Source organism: Mastacembelus armatus, chromosome 11 (assembly GCF_900324485.2).
Source record: "Mastacembelus armatus chromosome 11, fMasArm1.2, whole genome shotgun sequence".
NCBI classification, from domain to species: Eukaryota; Metazoa; Chordata; class Actinopteri; order Synbranchiformes; family Mastacembelidae; genus Mastacembelus; species Mastacembelus armatus.
The window spans coordinates 6,541,792-6,562,575 of NC_046643.1; the positions used below are offsets into that span (position 1 = coordinate 6,541,792).

The following is a 20,784-nucleotide window of genomic DNA, read 5'->3' on the forward strand; positions in this document are numbered from 1 at the left end:
TTTCTTATCAAACATCATCTCTGTAAGTCTGACAGCAGTAGACTTGTCAGGTATTGTTTGTGCGCTATGGGAAGATCCCTCTTAAACTTTGTTAAAATTGATGATTTAAATGTAACAGTTGTAGCAGCAAAGTCATTTCCATTCAAGATTTCTTTTGCTCACAGTGTTCGGCCATCAGACAGATGACAGAGGCAACAAAGGTAACATCTCCACCTTTTTCAAGCTCCTGCTCTGTGGGAGTTTGGCAAGAAAAGAGGCAGAGGAGAACAAGCAATAAATGGATCATGAAGAATAGAAAATAGCCCTTTCTTTTTTTCCACACGATACAGCCTGCTGCAGCTTCTTGTTACGCACAATAGCACCAACCAAGTACAAGTGCAAACCAGGATAGATGTGATCCACAAACAAGGCTGCCAACACCAAGTACCTGTCTGGCCACCGAGCGGCAGCCATGCTATGCTATCTGCTGCTTTCTCTGCTCCTGTCTCATAAGAGCCTTATGGAAGATCTGGAGATGCTGAACTCTGAGTGGGATAGTATAAATGCTCTGGTCTTCCTCATCAATGATGTAAGACATAGGAAGAGAGACAAGCTAACCCTCTTAACCGCTGCACGGTGTGTTGTGTGTTGTGTGTGTGTTGTGTGTGTGAGGGTGTGTGTGTGTGTGTGTGTGTGTGTGTGTGTGTGTGTGTGTGTGCGTGTGTGTGTGTGTGTAAGAGGTGGACGGAGACAGGTTCAGACTACAGGCAGCTCTTAAGAGTGTGTACAGTTTGCGTCGAGCCCTGTGAGGCCAGCCGTATTCCTACCTATCACTTCCACTTCATTACTGCAGGAGCAGACATACATTATTCAGCTCTCCAAGCCTCAGTCCACAGGGACCAATAGGGCCTTTAACAAACACTTTAACCTCACTCTCACACTGATCCCCTGTTACCCTGCTTATCAGATGTTCCTCACTCCTGGTGACTTACTTTCAGTTCAGTTATGCTCTCTCTCTGTCCTTTTTGATCAATTTTCCCATTGATAATATTGACTACAAAATTTACCAAGTATATGTATAGTTGAAAAATTAAAGCAAAAAATAAAAAAGTGATTTACAGACAATGAAACATTTGTAGTCAGTTGGACCATAGAGTTTGAATTCCCAGTTAAACATCTTGAAAGCAAACAGTTATAAAACTGCAATAGCAGTAATCCAAAAGATCACTGATACAGAGCCGAGCTGCAAATTCATTGTATTAAACTATGATTTAAAGCTGGAGTCTCAGGGACTGATGTCTCACTTTCTGCTTGTATTCTAAGGGTGTAGTGATGCTTAAGTTATTTTGCTGATTAAAAAGATAATGGAGAGTTATTCGGGTTGTTTAGGAAGGAGTCTGCAATAGGCCAAATGGAAGTTAAAAATCTTACAACAGTGGGGCGTTTAACTGTGCTTATGTACAATTTTGGGATATTTTTTACTTCATACTTGTACTTCGCTAGATTTCAGTGGGAAATAATATGCCTCTTACTTTAGCATATCTATATGACAGGTAGAATTACTAGTAAATTTTCAGATAAAGAACATCATATGGTAAGTTTAGAAAATAAGTTTAGAAAATACAATACGTTTTTAACCAGCAGTTCTTTTTGTCTGTCTCTAGAAGCAATACTAGAGTCTGGTTGGGGCCCTTTGCTATTAATACTGCTGAGGAAGGAAGAACTATAACTATTATTACTAGTATTTTTTCCTAGTTGCATTTTACATTAATAAGTCAGCTGAGAAATTGTTCCACCAGTACACTGGAGATCCCATCTAACCTCTGAGCAGTGCACAACTGTCTGCTTAAGATGCTTAGACTGGGGAATCCAATGAAAAGAAAGAATCAGGGCTGCATTTTCCCCTCACTGCTCAGGTCTACTGCAGACCCACAGCTTAGAGCTCAGGCGCCATCCTCTGGTGGTTTAGAGAACTACAGTCCTACTCTGTGTGTGTGTGTGTGTGCGTGGGTGTGGGTGTGTGTGTGTGCGTGGGTGTGGGTGTGGGTGTGCGCACGTGTGTGTATGTGGTGGTGTTAGCCTCAGGGTGCAGTGGGCTTAACTTGCAGTTGTTATTGACTGGGGTGAAAAGGTCGCCCACAATTTTGTGACTGACCAAAGACAACACAGCTTGTCTGCATGGTTTCACTTGGGTGTGGTTACAGATTTCATGTTACATCTCGACTGGACCTCCCAAGACTTCTTGACCACCAGCAATGTCAGTACCTTTTGTTTCAATGCTTTTTGCTGCATCTCAATCAGCAGATGATTATTTTTATATTCCTAAAGTCTCTGTAACCCAGATTAAATAAAACACTGTTCTTTAAAGATTAGCTTACCCTGTGATTTTCTCCTGGTATCAGAAAAGAAAAAGACAGAAGGAATATGTTGACTAATGTACCAGTCATCCCTCTCCAATGATCATCTATTTGATACTTTCCCACCAAGTGTCTGATCTCCTGATTCCATGTCTAGTGAGCCCTGCAGCTCCTGCAAAGCTCTCACTGTGCGCCATGACGGATCACGTATCATCAAACACTATTCCACACAGTATTAATCCACATTAAATGCTCAGAAACTCATGCTATGCAGTTGACAGGGAGTTGCATGTGATAGCAGTCGATTAAGTGCTTCTTTCTGGAGTGCTGACATTCCCCGGAGAGAGGAGCGGGGCAATAATTTCCTCAGATTGCCCCTGTGGGAACAAGGCTGTTGGTTTTCTATGTCCACTCCAATCACATCACTAATGGAGAGGCGGGTAAGCATCTGTGACAGTGGGAAACCAGATCTCTTCTCCCCCAGTGTGGGTGTGTGTGTGTGTGTGTGTCCCTTGCAGATAAACAGTTGGCAGATTTGCACTTTCCCCGTGCACGTGCATGAGCACACACACATCTGAGATGAGTTGCAAGCTGGACAGGGTTAATATACTCCATTAAGCTCTATTGCCCTAAACGACTTCGGCAGATGAATGAGGACTCACATTACTCTGTAACTGTGTGTGTGCAAGAATGATAGAGTGTGTGTGCATACACATGCACACACCTCATGTGTAATTACATGGTGAAGATATGTGACCCATGAGTCATCTGTCATTATCCACAAAGTGAAAGGCAGCAGAGGGGCTTTTCTGCACTCTGGGTTACTGTACACTGCCAAAACCCCCACATTATCATGTAATTGTTATTCATTGTTATTGCTTAGTTCAAAAGGTATCACTTTTCAGTTCTAAATCTGCCAGTAAGATGAGATAATTTTAGCTGGTTTCTAGTACAAATTCATTTAAACAAAGCTACAACCAAGAGTCATTTTTCCGTGATTGTTAAGCAGCTCTATGAGCTCTACTCACAGAAAATATTTCCAAAATATTGGATAATTTAAAATTTTGACCAGAAAGCTAAGGGATTTCCAAAATAATTTCTATTACTATAACTGAATGTCTGTACCACATTTAATGTCAGCCCATCCTGTAGTGGTGATATTGGATCCTGTTAACAGAACTCTGAATACTAGTACACATTTATATATAAATCTGTTTAATAGAAGAGATATTTGAGAGATATTTCACTGGAAATCTGAAACCTTTGGCCTGCTGGTATTGCAGATTTATCTTTCTAGGGCCATGAACTTCTATCAAATTTCAGAAAAAACTTATAAAATATTTCAGATTAAATCAAAGTGATGAACCAACCATCAGACCAGGATTGCCTGCCATAATCCATGCTGCTAACATGGCTAAAGATCTGCCAGTCTTGGTGGACCATTTTAATTAGTTTCCAAAAATTCAGTGTAGTTCAAAAAGTGTCCTGGCGTCCAGCGACCATTCTATGATTGTAACACGCTGCTCTACTGGCCATCTTTCTTTGGTCTTTCAAGCTACTGACACTACTGACACTCTACATTTCTACAGTGGTTTTGAGACAAACTGGTTTGATCTGATAGAAAAACAGGACTTCAGAGCTTAATGAAAAACAAAAATTGATAGAGATCAATGATTACAAACTGAGGTACAAATTAGAGAGATCGGCAAAGATCACATATGGATTAGATTTGTGTGGTTTCCGTACCCTGCTCCAATACATCGATGTGTCTGAATGGACGCTGAACAAAGACGCAGTGAGTCCTCAGGCCCCGTGGGACTCTCACAGCAGTACACCAAGTTAAGTTGCTATGCTAGAACAAACCAGTGGATAAACATTGTTTCAAAATGGCTGAAAGGAGCCAGCGATGCGAACACTCAACCACAACCCTCCCTCTGTCCTAATCTGCTTCTTCCCTCAGATTATTGCTATGAATGGCCAGACACTAACAGAAAAGACTTATCACTCCCACCCTTTCATAGCATTTGTTGTGTGTATTTTCCCTGTATATTAAATTTGTCTCCATTTAAAGGCACTGACAATGTTTGCTATTTGTACGGTACCCGCAGCTGCAACACGACAATAAACGCAAGCTAAGAAGCAGCTCTCTGTAAACTCAGTATTGTGGCTCTTGTTGAATTACCCATGAGTTTTGATACTTCGCTTTTGTGTAAATGCTTAATTCTCCTAATCCCTATGGAGGAACAGTGAATGGCGTAAATTCCCTATGATATCTTGTCTAGGCTAAACATTTGCTCACTTACGTATACATTGGGTACAGAAAATTATTCTTTTGACAACATTACAACAGATTTAACCCAGTGCCCTGCTTATCCTGCAATGACATGTATTAGCCTCATTGCATTGGGAGGTACATTTCCATTTCAAATTACAGCTCAGCAGCTAGCATGATGTCTGGTGACAGCTCTGTTAATACATAATTAATTATAGTGGGTTGTTTCACTGTGAAAAATGCTTAATTCTCGTTTTTTATAGCAGGATTCCATAAAATAAAATTCAAGAAATATGAACTGGCATGTTCATTATTTCTATAACTGTGTGTCAGGCCTTTTCTTATTGGTGCCCCTTAAGGTCAAGCTCTGTAAAGCCTGTTTGGCAATCAAACACTATCCCTCCCTAACCCTCTTTTCCTTCTTTCCCCTCAAACACCTCTCTTGCCCTCTTTCTCTATCCTTGGGCCTTTCTCTGCCTCATTGCCCCCCCTGTGTCTTTCTGTCTGACTGGCCCTCTCAGCAGGGCTATAGAGTCCTAACTTGTCTACATTTACCCCCTGCGTTGACTGACCAATGGGGCCGTGGCGCGGAGAGTCCCTCCTTTATCACTCCGTCATTCTCCCCAAGTCAGCTCATGCGCTCTGTTTTCATGACCTCTGACCCCAGGCCATGGCAACAGTGGCAGGAATGTCAGGGGTGATTGGCAGGATAGAGCGCAGCCCCTCTCTTCTGCCCAAACGGATTTGAGACACTTTGAGGGCTGAACAATGGTGGATTTGGGCTTGATTGGATCACTGATGAGCTGATGACTGTCAAAAGAGCACGTCGTCTTTACATAAGCCTGATTATCTCTGCGTGGCGGAGGAGCGCAGAAGAGTAGGAGGAGTAACCCCTGTGGGGTGGAGGGGACTGGCAGGGAGTTCACCCCCATGCTGATTGCCTCTAAAGGGGATAGATGCGCACACGAGGGCCAGGCTATGGGGCCTGCATTTCTTTCATCCACTGGGGGCCTTTAACAAATCTATTCAGGCTACTGGGGCCCTCATACATGTGGCCATAATCACAGGAGGATGGCTTAAAGGCTGGGAGTGTGAGGGGGAAGACACATGGAGGTAATCATTGTTCCATCCATGACCGTCCCATCAAGACGACAGAGAAGCTGAGAGAAAAAGAACGAGGGAAGGATATACAGAGAGAGAGCGAGGTGGTGAGAGAAAAGAGCAGTAGGACAGGCAAATCAAAGACAAATCCCTTCCATAATCTGTCTCTTTAATAGGGATTAGACTTCACCAAAGAGCCTATATCAGAATACCAAAGCACCAATGAAGACTCTATTCACACTGAGAGTTTGAGGGGCTGATGGGACTCTAAAAACTCCACAGATAGAGGGCTACTAAGCAGTATTGGCAAAAGTTGTTTTCCTCACATATGTGGTTATTTTGCTGTGGGTACCTGTTCCATTTTGGGAAAATCTGGGGACAGGTTGGGTGACATGCAACCAACATAAAATCTAAACTTGAAACTGAAAAAGTTTCGGCAGCACCTGCCAGAGCACTGATCAGACACTAATCATATTTTGGATCTGCTCACTTTTTCCATTCCTTTCATAACAAAACATGTTTTGGACACGCTGCGTAAGTGATTAAACAACCATTTGATGTCACTTTCAGCCCCACCATATTAAGCTTGCTGATTTCCAACTTTGAAAGAATAACATATTGTTTGGGTACTTGGAAGAACAGTAGGGTGGTCTGGCTGGGATGAAGTGGAGAAGAAGTGAAGTGTGTATGAGAGAGCGCGGTGGATATTCTTCTCAGCGGTGCTGATGGCAGTCTGTCAGAGCTGGCAGAGGAAGTGAAAATGGCCTCAAGTGTCTGGCTTCCTTCCATGCTGTTCTCACATCAATGACATCTCTCACTGCATCATCTCACTTCCTCTCTCTCTCATTTGCTCTCTTTAGACTAGTTTGCTGTTTCTAACTCCTGTTTTCGACTTTCTCTCTGAGAAAGGCTGAGTAGGTGGGTGAATAAAAGGATGGCTGAATGAACTAACATATACAGAATTTTGAGTGAGGGGAAAATCTGCAGCATCTAAAAGCACCACGCTCCATTATTTTCCCACACCTCATAAATTGAAGCCAGGTTTAAAGTTTAGGATTTCTGGAAATCTTTTCTCATGTATCTGCAGTAACTAGGATGCTACCACCAGCAGCCTGCTAGTTTGGTTTAGCACAAAGACTGGGAATAGGTGGAAACAGCTAGCCTGGCTCTGCATAAAGCTAATTTTCCAAACAGCACCTTCAAAGAGCAGGAAATTGCTAATACACCACATTAGGATAATACTGCAGCCTGTGATGTTTACAGCATGTTGAAGTCATAGATCGATTAATAAAAGTCTAAAGTTATTTTTTAAATAGTTAATAAAAATGTTGATCCTATTTGCAGCCTTTTTTTTATATTTACCTTTAGAAGAGGAGCACATTTCCCAGATGCACCATCATAGTTGTATTTTTGGCCTCCGTGATAGTGACTGTATATCTTTTAATGCTACATTAAAATACAAATTATTTTCTGGCATGATTAAGTACCAGTTTGCACTAATTAAGACTGAACTGGACGTACAATAAAGCCGGTATATGAATCCTGACGTAGGCGTAGTTGGCAGTGTACGAGATTTCATTTGAATCAAACAGTGGTATGGATAGAAAGAAGCTCATATTGCCCTGTGAAAATCATGCATCTCCAAATTGCGAGTGTTACATTAGAAAACAGTCCCGCTACATTATAAGAAGTAGGAGGATTTTCTTAATCTTAAAGAAATGCTTAGTCTCCAAATGTGGAGACAAATGCATTTCACTTCAAATTGAGCACGATGAATAACATTATGAGGCTGATGCTAATGTGTTCATTTCAGATGGAATAACAACTGCATGAAGTATAAACCAATGAATTTACACCAACAGAAGAATAGACTATAAAGAGCAGGGTATTGTGCCTGTATAGAGTTCAGACACAGTGATGCTGCTCTGCTGTTTCTGAGAGTGAGGTGGCAGCACTGAGTCACAATGCCTAACACACACCACCCACTTCTGTGCACAAGTTCAAAAATAATGTAACCCAAATTTAAAAAAATATACTGTTCTACTAACCTGGAGATTATATTCATAAAGCTTGTCTCTTTTAAAGGTAACTATAATGTTTAAGACCAAAACATCAAAATCAATATAAGGTTAACACAAACTTGGCACACATTGAAGTTTTACCTTGCCTAACCTGTTCTTTTTTTTTTTGGCATTATAAAGAGGAAGATAAAACCTGTAATAGAACCTTTTGATTGGAAAACACTTTGGAGCCCCAAGTCTGAATCGTTGTTTACAATGGCACTAAATGTGAGCTTTCTGCATTGTTTAGAATAATACATAGAATAAAGAGGCTTACAGTCCAGTACAGAATAAAATACATCTAAAGTAATGCTATTAAGGTCAAAGTGTCCCTCGCATCGGGCGGTGTCTTTTTCAAACCTGGTGGCTGTGATTCTGTCTGTATGTGATGCCTGCTCAAATCATCACCTGACTCTGCAGTTTACATGATACTGTTCACCTGCTCAGTGTTTCCCTCAGCTACACCCATTTACATTTCATCACACAGTTTAACAAATTGTGCCACCGTAAATACACATTTGCCACTTTAGTTTAATTGTCCACCGTTGTCATCAAGCGATCAGATGACAGAAGGTAACTCTTAAACCACAGTGGCATGTGTATCTGTTGCCTCTCTCCAGTAACCTTATCTGACCTAATTTTAAACTTTTTTTTTTAATCTTTTCGGTAATTATGTCCAGATACTGGATATCTACAGACTTCATTATTACTTGCACCCCAAGACCCATTGCACTGAACGTCTATAGCTACATGACAGAAAATTCACTATCAGTGTTACACTATCAAATAAAGTAAGTTTAAAATAACTGCTAAATATAAAAGGTGTGACGTTTTCCAGAAGTTTAAAGATGTTTAAATATGAAATTAAACGTAGATTTAGTCTGTACATGAACCTGAAGTTGTCTGGGCCCCTTAAGAGGCCAGAGGGCCCCAAATGATGTGCCATGCATTATTTGCTGCTCACCCAAGCCCAGCACCACAGCTTTGAGAAATACTCACTATTGAAAAACCCTAAGACCTCCCGCCATCGCGTCTCTGTCTCCCTCTCTACACTGTGTCTTTTGGCCTGTGAACGTCAAGGATGGCTCCGAGTGACACATAGCCCCCCACCTCTTCCATCCACCTCCCCCAGAGCTCCTACCCCCATACTGGCTGCTGGCCTTTCCTGCTGTCTGATCCATATTTCAGAGGCGGCAGTGATGGTACTGAGGGGGTATAATCCAACATTAAAGCCAAGAAGGCCTGGACTGAAAGCACAGGCGCAGGTTCATAAGGTCCTGGAAATCTTCAATTTCAATTTCCGCAGCGTTTGCAGTGGCTTCCAGGACACTGGAGTTTTGGCTAAAGTGAGACTTTTCTTGCAAAGGAGGGCTGACACTGCAAGGTTTAGCTGGCATGAACACAGGGACAAAAGGCTCAGTTGAAAAATGTGGGTACACTGAGGTCACCAGAACAAGCATAAATCAACAATATTTATATATGCACCAAGTATATTCCTATAAATGTATAATTTCCCCATAATAATACCCCATTTACTGTGACCCTACTGAGTTATGTAGAGAGAGAAAAAATAAAAGATCATTTGTCTGCTGAGAATAATGATGTTATTAAAAATGTCAAATAAAGATAATAAACTTAAAATCATATTTTTTTTTCACCCTAGAAAATAAACACTTTGAAAATTAAAGTTTGAGTTACCTTTAGATCCTCATTGTACCCCCATTTCTCCAATATATATATTTTGACAGAACATTTGTATTAGAATTTGTAATAAGATACACGATTCAAAGTTTTCAATAATAAATGACTATAATGACATTTATTTAGTTCCCCAAAAATATATTCTTTAAAGACAATTTCATATCCTGTATTTACAATTGTCAAGGGTTCCATTCACAACAAAGAGGTGAAGAAAACAGAAAACATAAAAGAGTGATACAAGGAAATCTGACAAAAACAACCATCTCTTGTACGAAGAAGCTAAACAGTAATACTACGACGGGTTTCCCCATCAAAAAAATAGCCTCCATTAAACTCCGTTAAATAAAATGATTCCTCTCTTCTTTTTTCTGTCTTCTCATAATGTTGTTGTCAGAACTCGCTGTGCAGACGTCCCATGGTGAGGTCTGATTAAATATGAACAAATAGAAAACAAAAGTAGAATAAATGCACTGTTATCTAAATGTGGGAAAGGTCAGACCTTTATTTTGTAATCTAAAAACAACAACATTAGCATTAGAGTGTCTCTCCTGTGAAAAGCCTGCTCATCCATGCACGTTAGAAAATAATTATCTACTTTTAATACTATGATTTTAGTCTTAAAAGATCATTGTTAAACTCTGTTCGTGCTAATTAAAAAAAACACAAGGTAAATTGTTTTATGTCCTTTCACCCTCCGCTGCTTTCATGGTGTTATCAGCGTTTTCTTTGACATACATTAGCTGCTTTCACTGAGGGGGCGTGAATAAATTGATTATTTAAATGACTTGGGTGGCGATAACTCTGGGTCGGTTGGGGGGTTAGGGTGCGGTGTGGGTGAGGGAGCTGGATACATTAGAGAGCTGCCTGACGGGGCGTTAAAGTGGGGACTCAATCGCATGATTTATGGGCTGAGGTCTGCTTTCCGCCCAGTGAGGTGTAACTGTGTTTGCCTCTGCTTTAAGGTTCATTTAGCACAAGACACGTGGAAAGAAATGGAGGTTGATAATGTCAAAATGCCAAATTGATTTCAAATGTATGAGGTTACCTGTCAGTGATCAGCTGGAACGGGGACTTCAGAGAATCAGGCCTGTGGTCGCTCTCTTCGTCTGTAAAAAGAAAAATAAGGTCGAAAATTAACACTTTATTGGTGGTAAATAATAAAAAAATCTATTGCAAATTATGTTTATATTGTCCGGTAGGGACGTGTTTGTTGGATTAGCGCCCTGCGGGTAAAAGTAATTCCACTGAGGCCTATAGTCAGTGAACAAACTGTGGAAGGTTATTCAATGAAATGTGATCCGTACCATCTCTTTTTGGGCTGAAGCTTCCTGACGACTCTAAATCACTGTCATCCTCCGTCCCCGAAGTTCCTGGGCCCGCTGCTGCCGGCCGTGCGTCATGACGCGTAGCCGGCACTGCGCCGTGGAGAGGCAGGTGTCCGGCCGGCGCCCCTCCAAGCAACGATCTCATGTTCAAAAGAGAGTTGGCATTCAGAAAAGCCGCGTTGGCCCAGTTGTGCAGCTTGCCAATTTGGCACGTATATATCCCATGACCCGGGAGCAAAGCCGGGTGGCCAGCCGAGGCCAAAGCCGGGTGATGCGCGTGGGCCGCGGAGGAAGTTTTGTGAGAATTGTCGGGGGCTGTGGCGGTCTCAGCCAGGGACCAGATTTTAGGTTTGATCTGAGGTGCTCTCTGGCACTCCTGTCTGCTGGGCGAATGATCCACTGCGAGTCTGACAACGGGCGATTTATTGAGAGATATAGCCGCCTCCACTCCTCTCAGGCCCTCCACAGAAAGCGTCCTGCTGCTTTCCGAGCTCTTCGGCTCCGCGGCCTGCTCTCTGGCGGACAGGCCCGTCTCTGCCTCTCCTTTTCCGGATCCCTGCTCCCCTGCTCGCTGCTCCTCGGGTCTCTCGATGTCGACAGTTTCCAAATCAATCTCCTCTTCGTCTTCGTCGTCGCTGGCGTTTTTGCCGTGCTCGTCCTCGTTATCGCTGCTGAAGATGCGTCCGTCCCGGTCCTCGGCGCTGCGGCCCCATGTTACCTTGTTCTCCTTCTTCAGGCGCCTGCGGGCGTTCGCAAACCACGTCGAAACCTGGAATAACAAACCATATTTTTATACATAAAAAACAGATCCACTGATTTGACGACACAGAGCCGAAAACAGTGAATATGAAACTATTTCATATGCAAAAGGATCATCATTCTCCACCGTCTGCATAATTAGTTATCATTAATGATCATTAATGAGATAACAAATCTCTGGAGACCTTTCTTTCTCGGGGTGGACGTTTATTTAAGTATTAGATACAAGTGGTAAGTGGGTCATCATAATAAGTGGTGTAGCAAATCGTTTAATGAATTATTGCTTTTACAAGAGTTGAAAAGTATTGATGTAACTTTTAAACTCGACCAGCTGGTAATTTATTATCCTGATTCATCGATACCGATGCCCACCAAATGCTGTGCGCGTCTCATCAAATGTCCTCAATGTTCAGTTTGGCCCACTAACATGCAGCAGTGGGCTATTTTGTCTCAAATGTGCCCTGTCAGACCAGAGCTGAAACATTACACTGCCCACCTGTGTGAGCGTCATCCTGGTAATAATAGCAAGCATGATCTTCTCCCCCTTGGTGGGGTAGGGGTTCTTCTGGTGCTCCTGCAGCCAGGCCTTCAGGGTGCTGGTGGTCTCCCTGGTGGCCGTTTTGGCTCTGGACGGGTCCCCGTACGGGTACTGTCCGTACGGGTAGAAGCCTTGAGCGGGGTGAACAGGCAGAGAGGCGGGGTGGGACCCGGGGCTGTCCTTCACTTCATACTGGGAACCCTGAAATGTTATTGGAGAGTGGACAACTTGTTGAGCCACTTGTCTTGAAAATAGTTTCGGGCGACGCCACAAATCAACATTTGGACTATTACCGTCTGTGCAGTAAAAAAAGTTTTACAAACTTTCTTTCTCAATTTGACACAAACTACGCAGTTATCAGGAAATCAGGAATTAGACATATCCTGAATCATTAAACTAGCCCGTGAAATTCATTTTATTCGGCTGCTGCTTTTTCCTAATTTTAATGAAATACTGTTGCTCTTGCTCTGATGACAATTGTCATCTAGACCGTTCGCCTCCATTATTAATTACTAATAGCAAAGTAATAAATAAAGTTTTCCTCAATAATGAACATTGTTTTTTTTCTAAAACATAGATCACTATATAAATTTAAATTATTTGAAAAAAACAGAAAACAATAAAGCTGAGCCTGAAACTGTAAAGTTTAGATGTATGTATTTTCACATATTCATAATTTAAACATATAGACAGTGAAACATTAACTGGACTAAACTAAATGGTTATTTATTGATACAATATATACAGCTGTATATTGAAATACTTCGAGCCGTTGCTTGATGGCGCATAATGTGACAATAAACAGAAAAATCAGTCTGACAAAAACAGTGAACAATGAATCGCTGGTGGACAAGTTGTCAGCTCTCACCATCTGGGATATGAGGGCGAGGTCTGAGGCTCCGCTGTACGGCAGAAAGGCACTGTAGTTATGAGCCGCCCAGGGGCTCCCGTACATCCCCAGCATGGAGCCGACTGCCGCGGCGGTGGCAGACGAGCTTACGCCGCCCTCGGTGCCTCCTTCCCGGGCAGAGGCCGGCCGCTCGCCTCCGTACACCTCGTGAGAGGCACTGAGGAACTGGGGGTACCCCAGCTGAGGGAAAGACATGTCCGAAGAGGGCGTACAGTAAAATCTCTTCCAAAGTCACACAACAGCAAGAGGAAGCAGGAAAAAGAGAGTACAGGTCCCCAGAAAGAAGAAGAGGATGTAAGGAGGGGGGTGTCTAAATCACCAGAGTACCCCCTCTTTAAAAACTGTAAAGCTTCCCCACTCCTCCACCGACCCGGAGTTGTGTCAGAGCTGCAGTTTGGCACCTCAAGTGCGGAGTGATGCGTGTGTCTGGCCGCGGGAGCTTCTGGATGTGGAACTGACTGACTGATTGGCAGCCTACTTAAGCACCAAGCTCCTCCTATGCCCGGGGCAGGCGATTAGTGCATTGGTTAGCCTAGGTCGTGTGTGTGTGTGCGTGTGCGTGTGTGTGATCTAATTTCTGCATTCACTGTGTCGATACAAGAAAGGGAACCTGTGAAGTGGGTGCATGTGTGTGTAAAACAGTAGCCAAGGAAAAGCCAACAGCAACAACAACAACAACAACAACAACAATAATAATATTAATAATATAAATGAAAACATATATATATATTTTAAGTGCCCCCCCCCCTTCTGGACAGCAGATGGGCCAGGAGCCACTGATATGGTCAACAAGATCTGAGAGGATTGTCCATGATGATCGACAGGAAGTCAGTGGAGCATATTTGTCAGGACGAAGATAAAGACTGGAGGTAATGGCAGAGATTGATGAGGATAAGAGATAAGCAGAGACACAGGGCACACGGGAGCTGTGGAGTGGAAAATGACAGATGTTTGGGGAGAAGAATGGACTACTGTACTTCCACTGGCCTACGTCATTGATGCAGAATATAGCTGCTAATAATATTGTTCTTATTTGTGTTATGAGATGCAAGAAAATGTAGCACGGTCATGTGAGTGAAACTGTAAAATCAGACCTGAGAATATAGCAGGATGCAGATCAAAACAGCAACTCTGCTTCCAATCTGTTCTTTTGAACAAACACACCATCTTCTGTCACCCACACCAACACACACACATGCACTTGGGCAGTGCTAATGAGGTTGAGCACCCTGCGCCCTGCTCAGTGGCCCTGTGGCCCTCCCAGATTCCCACAGAGGTTAGCTGTGTAATTACTCCATCCCCATAAATACAGATTCATCATTTCACATTGGAGTCCCTGATGAGCTTGGCTGAACTGAGCGAGAGAGGAGAGGAAGGGATGGGAGGAGGGATGAGATGGGGTGGGGGGTGTCTAATGATTTAATTACAGTGCTTAAAGCCCACTCTGGCTAAGTGATGGTCCTCTCTGTGTCTTTCTCCGCTCCCTTCCCTCCTCAGCGCTGGCACCTAAAGGGCTTTACTCATGAATCTCAAAGCTGTTTTCCTAAACACATATTATGACGAGCACACCGCCACTGCTGCTGTCACTGTGTGTGTGTGTGTATGTGTGTGTGTGTGTGTGTGTGTGTGTGAGAAACAGAGACAGAGAGGATGCTTAATCTCCATGGCATTTTAAATGGCATTCATGGAGAGCAGCTCTATCCTCATTGCCAAGGTAAATGGAGCCAGGGGACTCTCCATTTCAGCTCGATAAAAGAGCAATGTTAAAGACCCTCACCATTTCCCTCTCTTTCTCCATCCCTGTCTCTCTTTCTCCCTCCCTCTGTCTCGTTTCTCACTTAAAATTAATGTTTTTCTCATGACAGGGGAGGGAAACGAGACATATCCACCATCTAATAGGATAATATAGCCCCATTCACCACCACCCCTCCCTCCTCTCTCTCTCTCTCTCTCCTTCTCTCTCTCTCTCCCTCTCCCTCTCTCTCTCTCTCTCTCTCCCTCTGCCTTTGTAGCTGCCTGATTTCCATAGTGTCTCTGTGGAGAGGCAGTTAATGAATTCCTCTGAGCTGGAGAAAGGGGGAGAATGGTTTGGCGGTTTAGAGAGAGAAAGAGGCAGGGATAGGGGGAGGAAGGCTTTGAGCTATGCCATTCAACTTCACAGCCTCGGCCTGCTTGTGCATTCACCACATGTGTGTGTGCTGTGCGTGCATGTGTGTGTGTGTCTTTTAACATGAACCTGCTAAGACTACCAAATATTTAGACTGGCCTCAGACCTCTTTTTATGGCGGCGTTGGATTGAGGGATCTCAGGAGGCAGCTTGACTCTATTTGAATCCAATTCCCTGCTATTAGCTCAGTCCAGACAAAGGAATAACTTACTGCAGGAAACATTCGAATAAAATCCCACAATCCACTTGCACTGGCCATTTCCTCCTGGGTAATTTGCAGTGAGGTAAATGAAAACACCCAGAAATATCATAAAGCTGTTTTATGTGTGTGTGTATATTTTGCTAACATTTCAACAAAGGAGAGATAATAGGAGTAATGAAATAACAATTAAAATAATTGTCTAAGTTGCCATTCATTGGTGAGACCTTTGTATGCAATCTCGAATTAGCATAAAGGGTCATAGTAAAATACTAAAATGTTCCCTTGGTAATTCGTACCAGAAACGTGACCACTGTTTCTCAACAACAGTTAATCTGGGCTAAGAGATTACAACTTCAATTATATTACATTCACTGACCCCACATTTCTAGGCCTTGTCTTGTTTGCTGCCTCACCAGAAATTTGATGAAAGTCTCTCTGTGTTTAGTGAACAGACTGCCAGAAAACACTTTACCTCAGTAAAGATGCTGGAGGTATGTGCTTAGCTTCTACCGAACCACAAGTAATGTGCCTCCAAAGTTACATTTTACTGTGGCCCACTCCATGTTTACTACATAGTGAAATCCACTTATTCTCCACCATTGGAGAGACTAAACCTGGTGTAGATTTATGCTAGAGAGCTGTCAAAATTTACATATAAAAATGTAAATTATCAGGGATCCAAAATCTCAGTCTGTCTTGTTTCTTTTGAATGGGGGAAGTAAGTTGGTTAGCAGGAAGTGGCACCACAAGGGGGCAGAACCAAAATGATGCAGGATTTTGCAAATAGAAAGTTTAATCTAGTTCAAATTCTCTGAAACGCAACATGATGTCATCAGGCCGGATGCATTGGCCAATCACGAACATGAGTGCTCATTCCTGATGGATTACTTTCTGCCCTGACCACTGTGTTTCTGCGGTTTACAAACCATTGTGATGTGTTTTTGCATCTAATAAGCTTTAATCACAGAAATCCCAGACTTCCAAAATCATATTTTATTGTCTTCCCGATGCACGAAACAACACACCCTCACTAGTTGTGTTGCTTTATTGTCTGTCTGAATGCAGCCTTCTAACCCTACTTTTAGGAATCACCTGATTTATTTCAGAGTTAGGTATGTGTGAACCCACGGCTTCATTCTGAGGATGGCTTTTCTGAAGTGCATGCAGTCACAAGGGCTAATGTTAAGCTGTTTTGTTTGTCTTTCTGCATTAATTAGACAAATGCTAATTTCTTGAAAATTGGCAGAGAAGGTTGGCTTCCCCCCCACCGCTACCAAAAACAACCAAACCAAAACAAAACAAAACTGGATGATGCATTTTGCAAAGACGCAAAGTCATATCCTCAGTGTCATGTTTCTTCTCTGATTTCATCTCTGATTTTACTGAATTAAATAATTTGTCTTTCATAGTCTTTGTGATTAGTTTCCAGGATGTAAGATTGTGGAGGGACCTGAGGGAAGGAAGGTTGAACAAGCAGCCAAGAGATAAAGAAATAAACTGTCCTCATCTACTTGACAGCAAAGATAAGCAGTGATAGATTCAGCTCTGACCCGATGTCAAATCACATGGAGCACTTTGACGCATAACATATAATCCTGCCAGCCCGAGGTAACACATTCAGCTACCTGCATTTATGATCCCTCACACTGAGCTTGCACTTATTTTATCACTTGGCAACACATTTTTAATCAGCATGATATTCGACATGCAGCAGGAATTGTCATTCATAGTCTTAATGACTTATATCCCTTATTATATCAATGGTGCTGTGACCTGACTGCCGCTCACCTGGAAATGGATCCTGTTGGTTGAACATTTGGACCCAGAGGGGAAACACTAAACAAAGGACTTATCATTATCAATTAACGGGTGTGTCAGCATTTGCTTGTTAAAAGCTCCTTTAGAAGTCCGATGGGACTCATTTACAGTGGATGGGCCTGATAACAAACCCTGACCTCCGGTGAGGGTCACTTTGAATCGTCGTACTAGTGAAACTCAAACTGTGTGGTTTTTTTTTTTTAATTCACAGATTGGAGCTGAGCACTGCCATTAAATACAGTTCCATCATTCCCTGTAGAGAGTGCGATGAAAACAAGTGATGTTCAACAAGATTGCTGACTGCAGAAAAAAAAGGTGAATTCCCACCTCCTCCTCTTTACAGAAAGACTTAGCAGGGGGCTTTTCTCATGGCCAGGGATCTGATTGTTTTCTAAATGGATTATTAACTCTTTTGTTACAGTAGGGGTCACTTTAATGCTTCTTAGGGCCCATTAGCATTGCTTTAAAGAGCACAACACACACACACACACACACACGCACACACAAATGCACACACACTTACACAGATTGCTGTGTTCTAGGATTTGGTGTTTCTTGTCTTTGTTGTTCACAGTGGGAGAGGAATGATACCGTTATAATGCTGTTAAAGACAATACCGCAGCTTAAAAGAGGGAGGGTGAGGGAAGGGATGTGTGTGTGTGTGGCTGTGTGTGTGGGATGTGATGAAAAGGTGCCCTTAGGACGACCAGTAAGCTTAATGCAATAGTTACTGACTTCAGTGGATACCTCAAAGTGAAGTGCCATTACCCACTGAAATCCCTTACAAGTCCTTGACTGAAAGGAGGATAAGCTCAGTCTTCACTTCATGACTGACAGAGATCATGAAGTTGGAGGACTTGGGATTGAGTCCAGATTTGTCACACATGACAGATATTGGACAACTGTAGGTTTTTTAATGAAGTATTTACTTTCTGTTCATTTCTCTAAGCAGAGGTCTGTGTCAAAGCTTAATATACCCCTGGGAAAATCAAAGATACTCAGCTCAGGTCAAAGCATCACAGGGGCCACAGTGCACCAAGGTGTTTGCTCTTTGGCTCATATTGACCATATGAACATGATGCTTTTTGTGGGGGGCCCCAGAGACCCACCGATCCTGCCTGGGTGCCTCCCCCAGCTTTGAGCGCCTGTTCTGGGGAAAAGAATAAAGAGGGTATCCCTTACAGGCCTGACCCCCAGCCACCCTCCTCCATCAGAGTGAGGGGTCAAGGGTCAGATCAATTGGCTCCCCATGGACCACTGTCTGCAACAGGACTTAATCACCTATTAACTGCTAGTGAGTGGGAGCTGGTGAGGGGCTGTGTGTCTGTTTCATCTAACTGAAACTGAAGCTCATGGCTTATTTAATGCCACACAGCTGTTTGATTCAAATTTCTTTATACCAAATACTTTGTGTCTTTGTTAAAGTCGTATTTTTTAGCTATCACTGTGTGTTTGACACAGTGAGACAGTAGTCACAGTGTTATTAGACAAGATGGAGTGATATGTAAACCAAACTGGATACCACTTACTGATACGATTTTTCCAAACATGCTTGGTGATCTTTTACTGTAGAAGTCCTGCCGTAAAAGTTGTTTCCCCCTCAGTGACTTTACTGTCATGTCTTGGTCTAGATGTTCATTTAGAGAACTTTCAAAAAAAGTGTAACAAAATGCCAAAAAGTGATTTAAGTGATTTTGTTTCACCCTGTCATATTACCACACTCCAGATTATCCCTTTATCTCATTTCCTTAACCCATATTTTTACTGTGTGTAAGGACACACATATGCTGCCTTCTCATGCCACCCTGCTAAAACCTTTTACCCTCCTATGTAAAAACTGCCACTGGGTAGTTACAGCATTTGCTACAGTACTTTCCTTAGAGAGCTCAAGACGCTCAAAGGGACATGTCATATCCTCTGTATTGAATGTAGAGGAAAAAAGAAAGAGACTAGGTATATAGTTAATGATGAGGTAGCTTAACTTAAGCCCAACAACTTTGGTGTTACTGTGCCTCTTTCCCTCCTGCTCTTGTGTCATGCTAACATTGTCTGACTTTGTCCACTGAAGTTTCGTCCATTACAGTTATAAATACTTGTAATGTAATCACCCATCTTCAATTCTACTACCTATTTCTGAATAAAGTAGTTGTACTTTAACACATTATCAAGTAATGCTAAGTACCTCAAGTGTGGGGCTTTCACTTAATTGCAAATAAATGAAATTATGCCAAAGAAAACAGAATAAGTCCTGTTGTTTATACCAGGATGTCAAGGTTTAATCACTGGTTTCTAGATGATATTATAGACTCTCTTTAACAGAAATCCACTGTGGCATTTGTCAAAAAATGCTCTAACATTAAAAAACATCAGCTCTATTTTTAAAAAAATGTCATTATCATCAGCAGCGAAATCCGTCTTACTATTAATATTATTCCTGCCGTTGTCCCAACTATTTGCACGCTCCTAAATAAACCTCATGGTACAGTCAAGCAAACAGATACATGAACTTGAACTAACTGCAGAGAGTGCTGTCAGGTCTTTTGGTTACATCTCAGGGGTTGACCACGAGCCATCTGGGTGTGTTTCCTGCTCTTAAGCTCTATCAACTTCCTCCTAAACCCGACACTCTCTCCAAACCTCTCCACCCTGCAATGAGGTTGGTCTGACCTGGAGGAGAAATCTCTACTATTAAAAAAATATACAGAATCTCTTTGCAGCAGAAGTAGTTATTAATCATTTTGTATTTGACAGTAGCTTTTTCTTGCATTTTATTGATGCACTGTCAGAAACCCCCCTAAGTGCTACATTACAGTCACAGACACGCAGGCACAATCTTAAAATAATTAAGAAATGTCAATTTTTGAGTTGTATTTCTAAAATATAACTATAAAATAGAAAACTGTAATAAACTATGTAGGGAAACTACAAGAGGGGAAGTGATTGACATGAAGTAATAAGCTGCAACATTTCATATAAATAAGTGTTTGTTTGCAAATAATATAATTCAGCTTATGCCCAGTTTATGAATCTTTGCATTTGCTAATCTAAACACCTGCTGTCTGGTTGGGCTTTCATGAGTGAAATCCTCTGGTGTGCAGGAAGTGATGGCTTTATTTATTTGTTGAGAATCAACAGAAGAGGAAGAACTGGGAGGTTAGCATTAGTAATGATAGCCAACATGACTGAACAGATGAGGAGAGGAGCGCTGAAAACGGCAGAAACTCCCACTTTATCATGTGAAAATTCAAGAGAAAGATGCCAAAACACTGGCTGCTGTTTGAGTGACAAGCGAGCTCTGGGTTGTGTAGTGCTGTTAGTATCCTCAAACTATATGTCCCAAAAATTTAACTCTCAGAATAAATTAAAATACATTGTGAGAATGAAGAATTGCTAAAAAAAATATACAAAATATATTATAAATACCCAAGATTATAGAGTGACTCATTGTGTGTATGGATATACACAGTCAAACCTAACAGAAGGCCAGACTGTCACATATCTGTGCAAAGACTCAATAACAGAGAGTCTGTCTTGGCACTGTCTGTCAAGCCTTTGAGAAGCAACAGTGGAGGTGGGGAGCGTACATTCCTCACAG

General features: G+C 42.2%; 1 protein-coding gene across 1 annotated transcript; it reads right to left on the bottom strand.

Annotated features, from left to right (window-relative positions):
- Window positions 1-9,640: 9,640 nt before the first annotated feature.
- On the bottom strand, window positions 9,641-13,433 carry irx1b (iroquois homeobox 1b). The gene is made up of 5 exons (XM_026300423.1): window positions 12,961-13,433; window positions 12,051-12,293; window positions 10,775-11,564; window positions 10,516-10,576; window positions 9,641-9,895 (listed from the first exon to the last, which is right to left on the bottom strand). The coding sequence occupies exons 1-5, from the start codon at window positions 13,195-13,197 to the stop codon at window positions 9,847-9,849; spliced, it is 1,380 nt and encodes a 459-aa protein (XP_026156208.1). The 5' UTR covers window positions 13,198-13,433; the 3' UTR covers window positions 9,641-9,846.
- Window positions 13,434-20,784: the final 7,351 nt, after the last annotated feature.

What these genes read in the sequence shown, in the direction of transcription:
- irx1b (XM_026300423.1), bottom strand. Translation starts at nt 13,197, where the DNA reads ATGTCTTTCCCTCAGCTGGGGTACCCCCAGTTCCTCAGTGCCTCTCAC. An exon ending in TCGCCCTCATATCCCAGATG is followed by an intron (nt 12,294 to 12,960) that starts GTGAGAGCTGAC and finishes ATAACATTTCAG; the next exon opens with GGTTCCCAGTATGAAGTGAA. An exon ending in CCAGGATGACGCTCACACAG is followed by an intron (nt 11,565 to 12,050) that starts GTGGGCAGTGTA and finishes TTGTTATTCCAG; the next exon opens with GTTTCGACGTGGTTTGCGAA.